Raw genomic sequence first — 16,966 nt, 5'->3', positions numbered from 1 at the left:
AAAAATTATTTGCTCTGAAAAATTATTTGCTGTGGGACCCAGGAATATCTAGTTACGCCGCTTCTGGGTACATTTTCTCTATCGTAACCCAAAGCTACACTGTAGCTTCATAGAAGCATGATCTAGCCATCAAATTCAGAAGAGAATTATGTGACGTAATTATGTACATGGTCATTTGGAAATAGGTGGAAATGGAATCAAACAGCTAATACCATGAAACAATGTAAGAGCAGGTATTCCTTTGCACTGAGCAAAGTACAGAAGGAATATTTAAATCTTTTAATTCTTTATATGATCCTAAAGTGTCTGATGCAGTTAAGATGATTCAACCCTTAATACAGTTGGTGGGGGCTCAGATTGGACACCCCTGCCACTGTATGTTTTATCCCAGAAGGCAATTGAAGATGGCAGGTGTTATCAGGTGTTATATATGTATATATATATTGTATATGTATATATATAAAAAAAAGAAAAGAAATATATATATATATATATATATATAGATTTATATATAATTGTGTATAAAATGCATACTAAAATACACAGGGCCAGATTCAATTCAGTGAGAAAAAGTTATCTCATGGTTTATCACATGAGATTTAATTCCAGGAAAAAAATCTCCTAATTCGGTTCCAGTTTTTTCGGGCTGATGAACTGTAAAATAAATTTCTCTGAATTTAATTTCATCTTACATTGAATCTGGTTCATAAGGTCTCAAACCTTTTTCTCACTAAATTGAATCTGGCTCGTAGTATGATATATACTTATCCTGTAGAGCAAATGCATTAGAAATGTATGAAGGCATTTTCTGAATACATAAATCATCAAGGCTGACCAATGTTGACTTCTGATCTCCATTCGGATTTGCTCTTAGATTAATCTTGTATCTGCTCAGTTTCAGTTATGTTGCAATTGAATACCAAGGTAAAACATAAATATTTACCAAATTAATTGCACAAATCTTCCTTGCACGCATATCGTTTTATTACTTCCCTTCACTTTCTGTGTGCTTTGGATAAATTAAAATCAGATAAGATGATTTATGTGCACTCTACCCCATAGTTTTTTTTAAAAAAGTCAAACCTCCACAATTCTTTGTGCAAAGGTGTCTGGCACCTTGGAATGAATATGATGGACATAGATTTATGATCTGCCTACACACACCATTAGAAATTACTCGCTACAGGCCCATAAATCAACTTACAAATGTGATCTTTTACTTAAAGAGAGGACTGGGTTGGGTCTTTTTTTCCATATTGCTGCCTCACCTTACTGATGGAGTTTCAGTTCTTGCCATACACCATACTCACATATTGGGATTGGTGTCTGCCATAGGATATTCTGGATCTGGGTTCCTTCTCTGCTGAAAACTCCTTGTAACCTCCTGTGTATGCTTGTATGTTATGTATAGTTTTATTTATACAGTGTTATATATATTATATATATATATATATTTATATAAACACCCTTTTAGAATTCTAGAAAGCATTTACCTTAACTAGTCTCTGGCAGAGAACAACCATAAAAGCAATAATGTATAGTTGAAGCTCAGAGTGATCTGAGAAAATTACAGATCTACTGTACCTGTAAATGTTGCAACATGCCCACTCATAAAAGGGGTTCTTGTGTTTCTGCAGCTCAGCCTGTGCTACATGTAAAGGCATTGCTCTGCCATGTACAGGAATGTGAGATCAGGAGCACCGTGTGTTGTCACTGATTACACTGTACATAATGAGTCTATTGATTCCTTCTGTCTGCGGTTGATAGACTTTGCCAGAAATCACTTTGTGGTGAGGCCGCATACTGGGGAACACACGTGTTATCACGACCATTTGCTGCATTGTCAACCACTGAAGCTTGCTTCTTGGGGGGTTACAGATCATGTTGCCATTGTTTGTGGTGTCCTGGGATAACCTGGAAGAGCCACGTGTCCATTTTATACTTGTTTCCTTTAGTAGGCTACCTCCCAGGAACTGACATATTTTTCCAGTTGTATCGATTTTTAGCCACTATAATTATAAGGTGTTTTGTTGGGCTCTTAAGTTTGATTCTGAACTGAACCCATTGTAACAGAATTGCTGGCATACAGTTCAGCATGGTTAAAAATACTTGGCCATGAACATATGGGTAGGTTAATTGGTCATAGTGTGTGTGCATGTGATATGGACCTTACATTGTAAACTCAACTGGGACTAATGTGAATAATGGATTTTCTCTGTAAAACAAAAAAAAATAAGAAATTCTTACTGGTCTTGTGTGGAGGATAAGTAAAAGGATAAACCAAAACAGAAACTATTCTTGAGAATTATAAATGCTTTCAATGTCTTTTAAGGCTTCATCTGTATGTTTATAGCCGTGGTTATTCATGATTGTGCTATGTTATAAGATATTCAGTGGACAAATTACAGTAATACACTAACTAGGATAAGAAATACTTTGTCAGACAATGAATGTCCCAATTGTGATATCTAGTGCCTTGGCTTAAGATAAAAGGTAACTGGAAGGATAGATGGAAGGTATCATTTCTATGCCCAGAGTGGCATGTGCTTTAATTTTTGTTGATAACAAGTTGGTATTTGACATCATTAATCTGATGTAGGAGGACACCAAGTGCCAATAAGGCACAGGTAAAATTAAGTATGTATCAGTCAATATATATTTCATGTATTTTGAGTGATTTCTGTGTGACAGTTTGGGATCACTCTCTGTTTATTTTAGTAGCATTGCACAGGCAAGCCCAGGAAATTGGTGTTTAAATGAACGGGGATGGAGCGATTCCAAATCATCCCTTTTGCCATTGTCCCAAGTAGAAAGCATGTGAGTTTATGACAGTAGCGCTCATAGCAAATTGTCAAGTGTGCAGATATTATGCATGTGTATAATTCATTGCATTTTTTTAGCATTTTGTGCTCATAGGTAGTAATGGGTGAATCTCTCCCATTTTGCTTTGCTGAAAAATTTGCAAATTTCCTGGAAAATTCACAAAAAATTCACGAAAAACCGTGCAATTGGAAAGTTCCTGAAAAAATTGTGAAATTCTACAGTTTTCACGAAAGAAATCGGGAAATTTGAAAGTTTTCACGGAAAAATAGAGCAATTCGAACGTTTTCACCAAAAAATCGAGCACTTCGAACGTTTTCACGAAAAAATCGAGCAATTCAAACCTTTTCACGGTAAAATCGAGCAATTCAAACGGTTTCACAAAAAAAATTGTGAAAACCGGAAATTGACACCAGCTAATTTTCGCGGGAGATCCGCAAATATATTCGCCGGCAGCGAAACACCGCAAATTCGTGCTAGTCGGATTTATTCACCCATCACTACTCATAGGTATTTTGTTTTTTTTAAAGTGCACACAAAAATGTAATTATGCACACAGCATTCCAGAAAATATGTAAACAGAACCAAAGTACTTTAATGAAGTGGAGAGAGATTGCTTATTCAAGCATTGTTAGGTGACACCAAACACGTCTGATGCATTTACATTTATGTGCTTCTCCTCCCTCCAATGTCAGGCTCCTTTCTAGGAACTGCTGGTCTGGCTGCCTCTGGCAAAATGAGGCGCCAGGGCAGCATTCTGCCATTCATGTATGTTTCATTATTTTTGAGATGTGTATGCATGTACCAGACTGTGCAGAAACAGTGTCATGCTTCTGTAATTTTGGATATTAGAGGAGCTTTATTAGGGAGTTTGTGTAAGTAGAAAGCGGAACTATTGTCCTGTTACAAACTCCATAGCTCTCTTTCTGTGACTGCGGAACTTTTCTAAGCATCTTTATCTGCCATTTTTAGGTTGCAGTAAAATCTTAGCTGTTCCAGTTGCCCTTAAATATACACACATTGCATATAAACATTTGTTCATTTCCTGCTTACCATTTACATTGACTTGTTCATAAACATCCAGTTGGCCTTAATAACGGAAAAACAAAAACCAACCTGGGAAGCCGAGTGGGAGATGGCACATTAGTTACAAAATGAGACATTGGATATGTGGCTAGAGTAAGAAGGTGGTGAGCTCCCAGCAGAAAACCAGTTGATTGAAGACCATTCAACCCTTACAACCCAGGAAGAGAAGGTCATGCCTCACTTGTTCTCTGGAATTCTTTGAAGGGTTCAAAGACAATTTTGGAACTCTTAACGGCACCGTGTTATAAATAGTACTGTATATTTGTGTATAGATTTGTAGATTCTAGGATGGTTTAAGTATGTAGGTGGATATATTCTAGATATCAGGAATATTTTTTGAATGGTACCTGTGTTTGCACTTTGAGATGTGCTCAGGTCAAGACCTTATATGAGCAGTGACATCAGCTAACTCATACTTGGGTATAATTGCCGCAAAGTGCGCTGCCGCAGGCCCATCCGCACTTGTTTGTGCCTGCGCGTCCTGCAGATTTATTAGCCTCGTGTGCTGCTTGCCTATCTGTTTTCTTAAATTCCTGTAAGGGGCATGTTTAAATTTATGTTATGATTTTTAGGAAACATCATATTTTTTGGCACCTTGATTAACAATAATAGAATTTGAAAACAATAAGAATATTTATATGGCTCCCCTTATTGAACAACATTTCATAGCATTTTGCTATAATATCATATCAAATTGCTAATTCAAGAAAGCATTGAGCATTTTTATTTGGCCTTTAGATGCGTTATTTTATTGGAGTCTGGATGATATTTAACTTGAACTGGCTGTTTGTGGTAGCATCTAAAAGTCCAGCCTGTAATAATGAATATGTATTTGGAGATACAGATGTCTCTCATTTTAGAATACCTGTTTTCAGTGTTAAATTCTCAGTACAGCCCTGGAGCAAGTGTATATACTCCAGGATTTGCAATGACTTCTCAGACCTTGACCAGGATGCGGGGGATGTGAAAATGTTAAATTGTCCTGAAATGTGGAGGTCAGCTGAGACCTTAGGGTGAACAGATGAGCTTCTAACAGCCAAGGCTTGATTTCAGTCCGTTATATTGCTCATCTCTGCATGATTTCCAAAAGAAGCAAACAATGAGTTGCTTCCAAAATTCGACTTCCGCTTATACTTAAAATACACATTTGTTTGTAGTTCGCTGTGCGGGTAATTGGAAACATTTGTTTTACAGAATATCACTGGCACATCACAGGCTTTCCACAGCTTCTTATTATGTATTTTGTCATTTTGCCTCTCCCAGAGCGAATTGGTTTCTTATGATATTGTGCCTGTTTTGTTTACGCAGCCCAAAATATTTTTGTTAAACTAACAGGCAGAAGGACTTTTCCACATTAAGGAACCCAAATAACAGCATTTTATTTTTAAAATAAATTAAGACAGAGGTTATTATGAACATTGTTGTAGACAAAGGTTCCTCTTACAGAGAGGAAGGCCATGCAACCAAAGGGAGTATTTACAAACTCTGTGGCACATGGTTTCAGGCATGCATCTGCTTTGGAGGGATGGTAAATCCAGAGCAAGAATCAGAGGTGAATGCTACACACAGTGCTAAGTCCACCTTATGAAAAGAATTCATAGTAATATTCAATAATATTTTATAATATACTTAATATTATTCAGTTTTGTAGAATGAGTGGTTGGTTCCACAAATGAGTGGTTGATTGCAGGAACACAGGCATCCAAGCACTTGCTTTGTGAGGGACAAGAACTGTTTATTACATGTTCAGTTTGATAGTTTTTTTATATTAATTTATTTAGATTTCCATCTCTATTCCTTCTCTTAAATGGCAATTCACAAGGAAGCACATACCATAGGAGAAATAGTTCGCGAATGTGTATTTTCCACCTGTGCTGAGAAAGGAATGAAATCAATCCTATAAATAATTTTTTATGGCACTGCATACTAGACGCTGTAGTGAATTTCAACTCAGTTCCATTTACTTTCTTTGGCAAAGCAAATTTCCTTTATAAGGAAATGTATAGTATTCCCAAATGTTTCAGTCCATGCCCAACTATTGTCCTCCTAGTATCTATTACTAGTGGTTCTATAAAATCAGGGCAGCAGAAGCTAATTCTGATAGAACCCCTTCTTTCGTTGTTGTATATTGTATATTCTTGATTTTTTAGAGCTTTAGTATTCCCTAAAGCTGCTAAAAATCCAAAAATACTCAATCTCAAACCTGTCGAGGTCATGTAGAAGTCAATGGCAGATGTCCCTGAAGTTGTTTCTTGACATCGTGATCTGCGTTGGATAATACGATAAAGTCAGGGTTTTCATCCAGTAATCTGAAAAAGTTGGGTTTCCACAGCGAAAATTGGATAAAGTCGAGTTTTCGTAGAATCAATCGTACAATACGAATTGACGATTGAGTTCACTTCATGGAATGGAGTTTGGGGGACTTTGTTTTCATAAAAAACTGAGATTAATTGGAGTTTTAGTAAATAACCCCCTCTAAATGCCCCCCCAATCCAACATAGACTGCAGAAATCAGCAGGTATTTGTTAATATGGAAATGGGCTAAAAGATCAGACAGCTGTTGGGTTTTGAGATGTAATCCCTGGTAAAGCCTAAATCAATATTTACAGTTATGTTGCATGAATGCTTTAATGCAAGTAACATCTTGCACATGTATTCCCATGGATGACATGAACATTGTGCATTTGTTTGACCAGGTATGTCATCCATAGTTTAATGCCATTGTAAAACACTTCTGTATTTAGTGTGCATGGAATTCCTATAATATTAGCACCATTTGTTTTTTTTGTTTTTTTTGCTGTCTATTTGATAAGGTTAAGATGAGTAGAATTATTGGATTATTGGATAATCAGCAAGTACATGTCTGCACAGAAATCTTAAGGAATGGAATGTATTTCCATTCCATCGTTCATTTGTCCCTGAGGTAGTAGCCATCATGCTTAGTGGAAGGGTGATGACAAATGTATAGACTATGTGGAGAGGGGAAAGAAAAATAGCTTGAATATAATGGTTGGGAGCATTGCCACTACATGTACCTTCTTCAAGGTTCACTAAGGCTTCTCTTAACAAACACATTGCACAGCATGAAACACTCTGTAAAACAAAGGAAAGACAACTTAAAGGGGTTGTTCACCTTTTGAGTTAGCTTTTAGTATGATGAAGAAAGTGATATTCTGAAACAATTTGCGATTGGTTTTCATTTTTTATTATCTGTTTTTTTTTATAGCTTTTTATTCAGCAACTCTCCAGTTTGCTATTTCAACAGTCTGCAACCATGCATTGATTTGAATAAGAGACTGGAATATGAATAGGAGAGGGCCTGAACAGAAAGATAATTAATAAAAAGTAGCAATAAAAATACATTTATAGCCTTGCAGAGCATTTGTTTTTAGATGGAGTCAGTGATCCCCTTTTAAAAGCTAGAGTCAGAAGAAAAAGATAAATAATTAAAAAACTATAGAAAATAAATAGATTAGAATTGGCTATTCTATAACATACTAAAAGTTAACTTAAAGGTGAACCACCCCTTTAAGGAACATCACAGTAAAATATAAGCACATACATTTTGCATAGAAAAATATTGCAAACAATTAGCACTATGTATGGATATTTCATGTCAACTTGACTTTAAGGCTAACCAAAAGAACATTCTTTCATCCTCAAAACAGCATTGGTGCATTGATCTGTAGCACTGGTAGATTAGGCACAAAATACATAGTTTTCTACATCCTTATCTACAGGGGTAAAGGTTTAGTTCAGTTTTAAGTTACATTTTAGTATGTTATAGATGGACCTATTTTAGGCAATTTTTCATTTCCACCTGTTCTGTGCTCTTTTATGGACCATGTCTCTCCAGTACAGCATTTCTGGCAAATAGACCTGTAAAAAAAATGCCTGTCTATATGATTTGCAAGGACTAATGTCGACTTGTCAATAGAGCAGCAGAATAAAAGCCCTGATGTTCTATGATCAGATTATATACAGCTACTAAACCTTATAAAATCTGACAGGGTACAATTACAAAATGGCATTAATTATACTGTATATATAGAGAGAGATATTTTGCCTAAACTTTAAATCACTAATTTCAAAGGGCTGAGTATTGTTCTGCACTTCCTCTGGACTTGCCCATTCCAAGCATGTAATCTAATATAGCCGAACAGTTGCTTAGATGCATGCACATTCATAAATAGCACAGCTCTGATAAACTGAAACTACACAGCAGAGCTCCTCTACTGGTCTTAGATCCCTGTTAAAACTCTTGTGCCAGACAGCTCTTACTTTGTTTGTGTGTTTATATATCCTGTATATATATTTTTGTTCTTAATTTTGGTTAAAGTAAAAAGAATACTACACAATAGAATGTTATTGATGGAAGTGATGTCCAGCCTGCAGACTCGCTCCCTATATGCTGCACAATTCCAAGACACCACCAACAGCCGGTGACTGCCAAGGCATGCTGGGAGTTAAGACTAAATGCTAAAAATTAAAACTTTTGACCAAATGTGCATATTTATTCTTCAGATCTCAACAATAGATACGTTTAACGTCTACAGCCAGACTGATAACTTTATAAATCCAGTAACGATAAACATGTATATCACTCAATACAAATACACATCCTTTGAACATTTGGTATTGCTTGTCATTGTCATTAATGTCTCCATTAAATTGAACAAGCAGATAAAGCAGTTCTTGTAAACAGGCTTTTGGAAGTCTGGGTTTAGTTGCTTCCCCTTGCGATGCTTGTTTCTGAGCCAAGAGGTGTCAGTTTCTTTCCTCTCTCTTAGTAATCTTTCATTCACAAGCAGTAGAACCACCATAAGGCTGGCTTACTGGCGTGGACAGTTTTTTTGTATGTCCTTATTTATTGATTGTATCTTAAATAAAGTAATAAAATCATATTCTGCTCAGAAAGGAGGTACATCTTTGTTTATAATGACATTTACAATTTTAAGGCTTGAAAAGTACCATTTTGGGGTTATTTACCAAAGGTCAAGTGTTAGAGGTTTGTGAGATTTTTTATACCTCGAATGAACTCACAACTGAAATGGTTTCTAATATATGAAAAAACCTGAACAGAAAAAACTATAATCAGTGTGTTTGGGGTGAAAAAACCCGAATACACTAATTTATCAAGTTTTTTGAGGGAATAAAACTCGAATTAACTCAAATGAATTGAGTTTTCGAGCAAAACCCACCGGAAAAAACCCCTGAGCATCATGAAGGCTACAAATATCTTCAAATGGTTCAAGGGACCTCTGCCACTGACTTCTACATGACCTTAACAGGTTTTTAGATTCAAGCTATTTCCATCTTCGGGGTATAATAAATCTCGAAAGAGTTTTTTTAAAAGAAACAAAAAAATTGGGTTTATTTTTAAACTAAAAATTTGAGTTTTTACTGGAAAATACCCTCAAAAACTCAAATATTTTGTGTAAAAAAAGAACTCAACCTTTGACAAATGACCCCCTAAATCATAGTTATGGGGTCTTTAAATACATAGATAAAATACTATGCCCCCTAGTTCTGTATTTCACAGTGGCCAAGCAGATATTTGTCTTTAATTCTGTAAGGTCTGAAGAGTATGTTGTAGCATTGGCATAATAATAACAACTAGCAGCAATAATGAAAAAATACGGTTGCGACATCATTATAGGGCCAATAAGGTGGTCTGAATGAAGTTACCCTGTATGAAGCCCATGCAACTGCCAGTTAGCGACCTCACTGCTTCTTGCCCATCTACTTTAATTGTAGAAGTGACATAACAGGACTCTTTGCATGCCGACAAAGTTATTGCACTTGCGAGTAATGTGCTAATCACCCTTTTCTGTCTCTGAAAGAATTTAGAAATCTCTTAATTTGCTTTAGTCATGTGAGCAATAGCTATAGCGCCATAAGAATTTTCAGCCTTAGGGAGAATAAATGCGTGTATCAAATGATGACTTATTAAATTTGGTTCCCAGACCTTGTTCCTGGGCAATCTTCTCAACATCTGCTAATTGTTTATGTAAAACACAATTAAGGACCTGGTTTCAGTTTTCTCAACGTATAAATATTTGTGCATTTTTTTCTTTTTAAATGTACCTTAAGGAAGTTTTTTTTTATGGTTCTTGCCACATTCACCTTCCTCAGTCATCTGCAAACAGCAAGGAACAAATATGGATCAAGGCTTTGCAGTGTTTACCATCAATTAATACCTAGTAAATTCTAGCTCCGGCCATGTAATGAAAATTTCCTGCACATTGCTGTGTCACTGTTTATATAGAATTAAAGTGGATTTTTTTTCAGCGTTTTTGGGACCAGAGTCAATGTTAGTGTAAACTTTATTCATTCTTACTAAACTAATACAAAATCCCTTTTTTTAATCTTTTGACATCTCAGTGCAAGTACCCTCACCCTTCCCTATAACAATTCATATAAAATTGGAGCTACATTATCCTTTTTTTGGCTGAAACCCATCTAAATTAAGCAATATCGTAAAGAGTAGCACAACTAATAGTCTACTATATCTTTCAGTTAATTTGGTGTATTCACGAATCTACAGATGGAGCAAACCTTGGTTTATATATAACATGGCTCACATTGTGATTCATTGTACACCATGACCAAAGATGTCACACTTAAAACATTTATTTAAATGATTTTAGTATTTTCAATTATACATTTATCTTAATACTGACATGTTCCTTATGGAACTCATCATGCAGCACCATAGCATTATTTTGACCCAAAATCAACCCCTGTCCAGTGGTGCTTACCCCCTCCTTATATTGAGTGAGGTGTGTGAAGAAGCAGCAAATATAATAATACTCTACTTTTGTAGAAATGTGCCTCCACTAGCCTAGTGTTACTCGTTAGAGTGCTGGGAAGTAGCAATTGCTGTTGTAATGGGGAGGCTTGGGGGTAATTTTGAATGAACATGCCTTTTTAGTAATACTAACATGTTCCTTATACGACACAACAGATCTATTAACGTTATTCTACTGGATTTTCCCACTTGAGTCCCCATCTACTTCAGGTTATGATAGAAAGAGACTAGTCAGAAGAATTGTTTGTAAGTGATTCTGAAACAGGAAAGGTGTACCTCGTATTTCTGATCTATATGTAGCCTTTGCAGTACTGCCTACCTTGCAAGGTGTCTTACTGGAAGGAGAGAAGAGAACTGTGTTTAAACCCATTCAAGCAAGAACTACAATTACAGAGGAAGCAGGGGGGCCCATGACTGAAGGGGCCCAGTAAGGCCCTAATAAATTAACAATTTCAATATTAGCAATTTAAATCTTTGTAGAATATGTCAATTTACCAATGTTTTGGGGCCCTAAATTGAATTTGCTGTGGGGTCTAGTTATGACACTGCTTTCAATGGTGACAATGCATACTGTATGGCACACAGCATCTGATTCTCTCTGGTCAACACTCCTGTCTGAGTATTGCTTGCCCCCTGAAGGGTATTGTAGTGTCAGAGTAGGCTGGCTGGACTTGCGGTGGTCTCAAAATGAAGTGCATAGAAAAATCATTGGTACAATGTGCATTCTCCATGTCTTTTCCAATACATTTTATTGAGCTGATGTAAGCTAAACTTAAATAACCAATTTTCTCTAAATGTTTCACAGGAAATTGTGCTCCTGGCAATGTTATTTAGGCTACTGTACATATCCATATCTTCCCTTGAAGTGAAAGAATATACCTTTCAGAGCAGGCCTGAACAAGCCAAGAAGGATATAATTTATTAGATAGCATACCATGGCATTTATTAATGCATTTCTTTTTTTTTTTTACATTGAGCTTGCAGTAAAATATTTGACCCTATCACAAATATTTAAATATGAATATTTGCAGCTATACCATTTTTCATTTTGTTTGTCTCTCTGGCTTTTCCTTACATTTTATATTGTTTATGTAGATGTCATAACATGAGATGGAAGTTAAATAGCACATGGATATTATTATTATGACAGGGTGACCTTTGTTCAAAATACTTCTATTTTTTATATGTCGTCTGCATGAAAACACTTTTGTGAACCCTTTTATAAAAACTATGTGCACAGAGAGCAGAATGGGCCTCTGCAAGCAAATTATTAAATTATGTATGTGCATACAAAATTTCCAAGCACTCAACAATTTGTTGGCATAAATGCAAAGCTTCTGGGGAAAATTGCATACAAACAAATGTGTAAATAGCTGGATTTGCTCAAGTTTCTTTTCCAGGTCACAAGAGACAACTTTCTTACAGAGATTAATTTCATGAAACGTCTTTAAAAGTGTGACCTTTAGCTTGCAATAGAACAGCGACTTCATGTGAATGTCAGCCGTACCATTTACATGTCAATGGTGCTGACTGGGTCTTGTCAGTGAAACTTAACAAAACACTGGAAAAGTGAATTGGTGTTTAAAGGAACAGTTCAGTGTAAAAATAAAAACTGGGTAAATAGATAGGCTGTGCAAAATAAAAAAACGTTTCTAATTTAGTTAGTTAGCCAAAAATGTAATGTATAAAGTTTGGAGTGACTGAATGTCTAACATAACATAACAGAACACTACTTCCTGCTTTTCAGCACTTTAACTCTGAGTTAGTCAGCGACTTTAAGGGGGGCCACATAGGACATAACTGTTCAGTGAGTTTGTGAATGATCCTCAGCATTCAGCTCAGATTAAAAAGCAAACAGGTATGACCCATGTGGCCCCCCATCAAGTCTCTGATTGGTTACTGCCTGGTAACCAATCAGTGAAAACCAAGAGAGCTGCAAAGCAGGAAGTGGTGTTCTGACTATTATGTTACACATCCAGTCACTCCAGCCTGTATAGATGACATTTTTGGCTAACTAACTATATTGAAAACATTTTTTTATTTTGCACAGCCTATCTATTTTCCCAGTTTTTATTTTTACACTAGACAATTCCTTTAAAGGGGATCTCCATTTAAAAAATATATATTAAAGGACCAGTAACACCAAAACAATTTTAAAAAAACACCAACACATATTAAACTTCAAAATCGCAAAGTCGTTATTTAGAAATAACTTACCTCCCTGGCTATTTCCTATATGGAAGGCAGGGTGGAGAAATCGAGCGCCACACGATGGATCAAAAATTGCAGTTACCTGTAGTAATCAGCAGCCTGTCTGTCTTTGAAAAAGATTATGGAGGATGTAACCAAACTAATAATCAACCCATCATTTGGATTGAACCTAGCAGCACAGGACAAGCCAATTCCATAACAATTGGAACAGTAGATGCAGGGTTCCCAAAAGTGTAGAGGGCCTTAAAGGGCTGATGTGCAGTGTTCAATGCTTCTCATACAGGACATGTTTTTATGTGGGATTCAAAGAGTATTTTTCCTAGAATATGTCTTAAAGCTTGTTGTTTTCTAGTCAAAACAGATCCAGAAATTAAATCCTTACCTCACTTAGGGTGGCCATGTCTGCTTGACCCCTCCAGACCAAGGCATTGGCTTATTGGCCAAACTGAGAGCCAGCCTGACTGATATCTGGCCAAGTATCAGGCACATACCTATCATGCAGGTTTAAAAATTCTGTCAGTGAGGAACGCATTGACCTGTTTCCCTAAAGGAAGATATAACAAGAATGTATGTCATCCAGAGCCTGGAAAGTAATCTCTTATCTTTTGCTGCCTAGAGGTACAGAATCAGCAAGACAAGACAAGAGCAAAATCATATTTGTCAATATCTGTCCACTACAGTATGGACATCCCTAAAATCCCTTTAGAACAAGATTACAGCATTTTAAAGCTTGGGTTTCTTTTATCTGAAGAAGAGAAGCTAAAGCCAATTTTAATGAAATTTATGACATAGTTTGTCGTTCAGGGATATTCATGACATAGAGTTGTATGCAGTGGAAATATGTCTGAGACTTTAAATCCTCTAGGAGTGTAATCTCAGATGTCTGATTCCTTTGACATAGACTGGGAAGTGGATACTTCCAAAATGTTGTAAACAAAACAAAATTAAGCAGAAAATATAGCTTCATTCACGTACATTGGTTTACACAGTTTACACAGATAAACCTATTTCTTGCTGAATTGAATCTGGCCCAACATAATATAATTGGATGATCTGATCGTTTGGCCTTAGGGCCGAACATTCGGATCATAATCACAAGGATACAGGATTTCGGGGTGAGTCCCACATCAAGGACCCAATGCGTTCATTGCCCCAACAGGATTTTTAAACCAGTCCAATTGATATCTTTTTTAACCTCTTAGCGGTTGGATTGGACTGTCAAGAGTGCCCCATACACATAGAGATAACCTGCTGACTTGGAATGAAGGAGCTGAATTGCCAGATAAAATCTGCTTGTGTATGGCCAACTTTTCTCAGGTGTTCTAAGGGATACAAGGATATATATATATATATATATATATATATATATATATATATATATATATATATATATATATATACAAGCTGTATATCTTAACATTTCTATTATGAATGTACCCTAATGATGAACTGCACTAATTTTTGCTTTGAACTACCCTTTAGAATAGAACATGACCTTCAGTGTATACACAGTATACATTAAGGAAGAGGAAATATTCCTCCTATCCCACACCACATTTATGTTACCAACATTTGTCAGAGATGATTACAGTCTGGGCCTTCGCTATCAGAATGAAAGGAAACAGTTATTAATGTAGGTGGTAGTCTATCCAAGTTGTAGGAGCCATTGGTGATCTCATATTTATGTTTTTTTTCTTTGCAGGGAGGAAAAAAGTTCTATCAGGGGCCATGTGCCGGACGAGATTGTAGTGGGGGCTGCAAATGTTTTCCAGAAAAAGGAGCTCGGGTAAGTCAATTTTTTTCCAAGTTGGCTAAAAACTCTTATATCTACGTCTTATCTCCCTTTTTTTCACAAAGCACATCTGGAGAAACACAAATCTAATAACATCATACATCTGTGCAAGGGACGAGGAACAGCTGTGTAGCTATGAGCTACCCTGACCTAACAGGAGGCCTGTGAAACTTTGGCTTATGTCAGCCTCTAAGTCACGTAAATGCTGTTGAATATTGCATACTGAGATCAAGCTGTCTCTTGGTTAAACACAGCAGCATATTCTCTGACTTGTGTAATATGACCAAACAGAATAAATGTGGCCAATAAAGGGTTAAATATATTGGCCACTTTTATCAACAAATTACATGGCTGTTGCCATTTATCTTACACGGAACCAGTCTTAGTAACTCTACATTTGGATTATTTTCATTATTTGCACCTCTGTTCTGTGTTTCTCCAACCTGAAATGTATTATAACTATAACAAAAGACAGCCAACCTCTTCATTTTGGGTCTGTCATTCACAACACTGCCTAGTATTTTTGGTGACTGTAGCAGCCAGATTGCTATGAATACCAAAAGTGTCATATATTTAGCAATGTCCCTAGGTCATACCAAAAGTTAATTCAAATGTGATTTGCTTGTTAGAAAGAGCACATAAATAAGACAAATAAATGCAACTTCATTGTGCATTAGATTTTTTGCTGATATTACTGTATGTGTGCCAAAAAATTGGGTTCCAGAACAAAGAGGAATGGTCTGTTTAAACTGCTTAAATCGAAACTGGTGACAAGGGCAGGGTTCCTGGAAGAGGGTTGCACCTGGGACAGGGGGCCTAGGTTTAAGTGGGGCCCCTGTGACAGAAGCCCTGGTGGGTATTGGACCCTCCTGTTCGATGCTGCATATAGGCAAAGCATATATATATTCACAGTTTCTTTCTGCTGTCCTTGGTTACATGCTCATTGTATATTCAAACACCACCACTAGTCCTAGTGGCCTCTTAAAGGAGAACTAAACCCTAAAAATAAATATAGCTAAAATGTCATATTTAATATACTGAACTTATTGCATCAGCCTAAAGTTTCAGTTTCTCAATAGCAGCAATGATATAGAACTTCAAACTTGTCACAGGGGGTCACCATCTTGGAAAGTGTCTGTGACACTAAGTTTAGGGATAATCGCAAATTATCAAGCAGAAAATGAGATTAGCTACAAAGCTGATTATTAAATTCTGATGCTAATTGCACTCGTTTCTGTGCTGCCATGTAGTATTTAGCTGTATTAATTACTAATCAGCCTTATATTGTGACATTTATATTCTATGTGTACTGTATATTGTGAGTGGGTCCCTAAGCTCAGTAAGTGACAGTAGCACAGAGCATGTGCAGTGAATCAGCAGAAAAGAAGATGGGGAGCTACTGGGGCATCTTTGGAGGCACAGACCTTCCCTGCTAAACTCTGTGGTTGCCTTGGGCTAATACAGAAGCCCAAAACACAATATACAACATTTCTAGCCTACTTCTTTAGTTAAGCTTTAGTTTTCCTTTATGCAACTACACTGGCTACAGTGTGATTAATTACATTTTTGTTGCCAGGCTCATAAAGGAGAAATGTTTACTGTTTCAGTATTTATAGTTACAAACAAATATATTGTAATAATAATAATAATAATAATAATATATTAGCATTTTAGGCATGATTTCTTTGATATGCAGCATTTTCCACATCAGATGTAGAGTACGAAGAAATTCAAATAATTTTTGAAGTACACATGAAGATAAACTTTGTGTATTGGATTTGTGGGCCAAAACTGTTCCAAAACGGGCCAAAATCCAGTTGGGCTTATGTATTGGTACCAGAATGCAGTAACCAATGGCTAATTATTTTTGTCTTTGTAGTAAGGCAAAACACATCCATGTTACAGCATAAGTTGTTTTGTTTACTTTTTGTAGTCTTTGATGATACATACCCCTTATTATTGCATACTGCTTTTTTTAATGTTTATATACCTAGCTGATTCTGTGCAGCACATTGCTTTTGATTGGCCCACAATGGCAAAGATGATTTGTATTAAAACTAAGCTCACACAGCTGCTGTCCATAATGTGGGCAGTGGGAGGATTCACATTGCTGCCTTATCATAATGTCAGCCGGTGGCATGCTTGTTTGATCTGGCGTCCGATGTGTTTACATTGCACTAAAAACTATGGGCATTGCTATTGTTGAATTGCCTCAGATATTCCGCTTGTTTGCATAGCACATATGA

At 36.4% G+C, this 16,966-nt stretch overlaps 1 protein-coding gene across 3 annotated transcripts in view; it reads left to right on the top strand.

Moving 5' to 3' along the window:
• Positions 1-16,966, top strand: part of col4a6.L (collagen, type IV, alpha 6 L homeolog) — a 136,428-nt gene that overhangs the window by 32,479 nt on the left and 86,983 nt on the right. For all 3 annotated transcript variants that reach the window (XM_018229833.2, XM_018229832.2, XM_018229831.2), the window contains exon 4: positions 14,631-14,714. In XM_018229833.2, coding sequence (XP_018085322.1) covers positions 14,631-14,714 — 84 coding nt within the window. The remainder of the gene's footprint in view (positions 1-14,630; positions 14,715-16,966) is intronic.

The sequence above is a fragment of the Xenopus laevis genome, chromosome 8L (genome assembly GCF_017654675.1).
Source record: "Xenopus laevis strain J_2021 chromosome 8L, Xenopus_laevis_v10.1, whole genome shotgun sequence".
Lineage (NCBI taxonomy): Eukaryota > Metazoa > Chordata > Amphibia > Anura > Pipidae > Xenopus > Xenopus laevis.
This window is presented reverse-complemented; position numbering and strand designations above follow the sequence as displayed.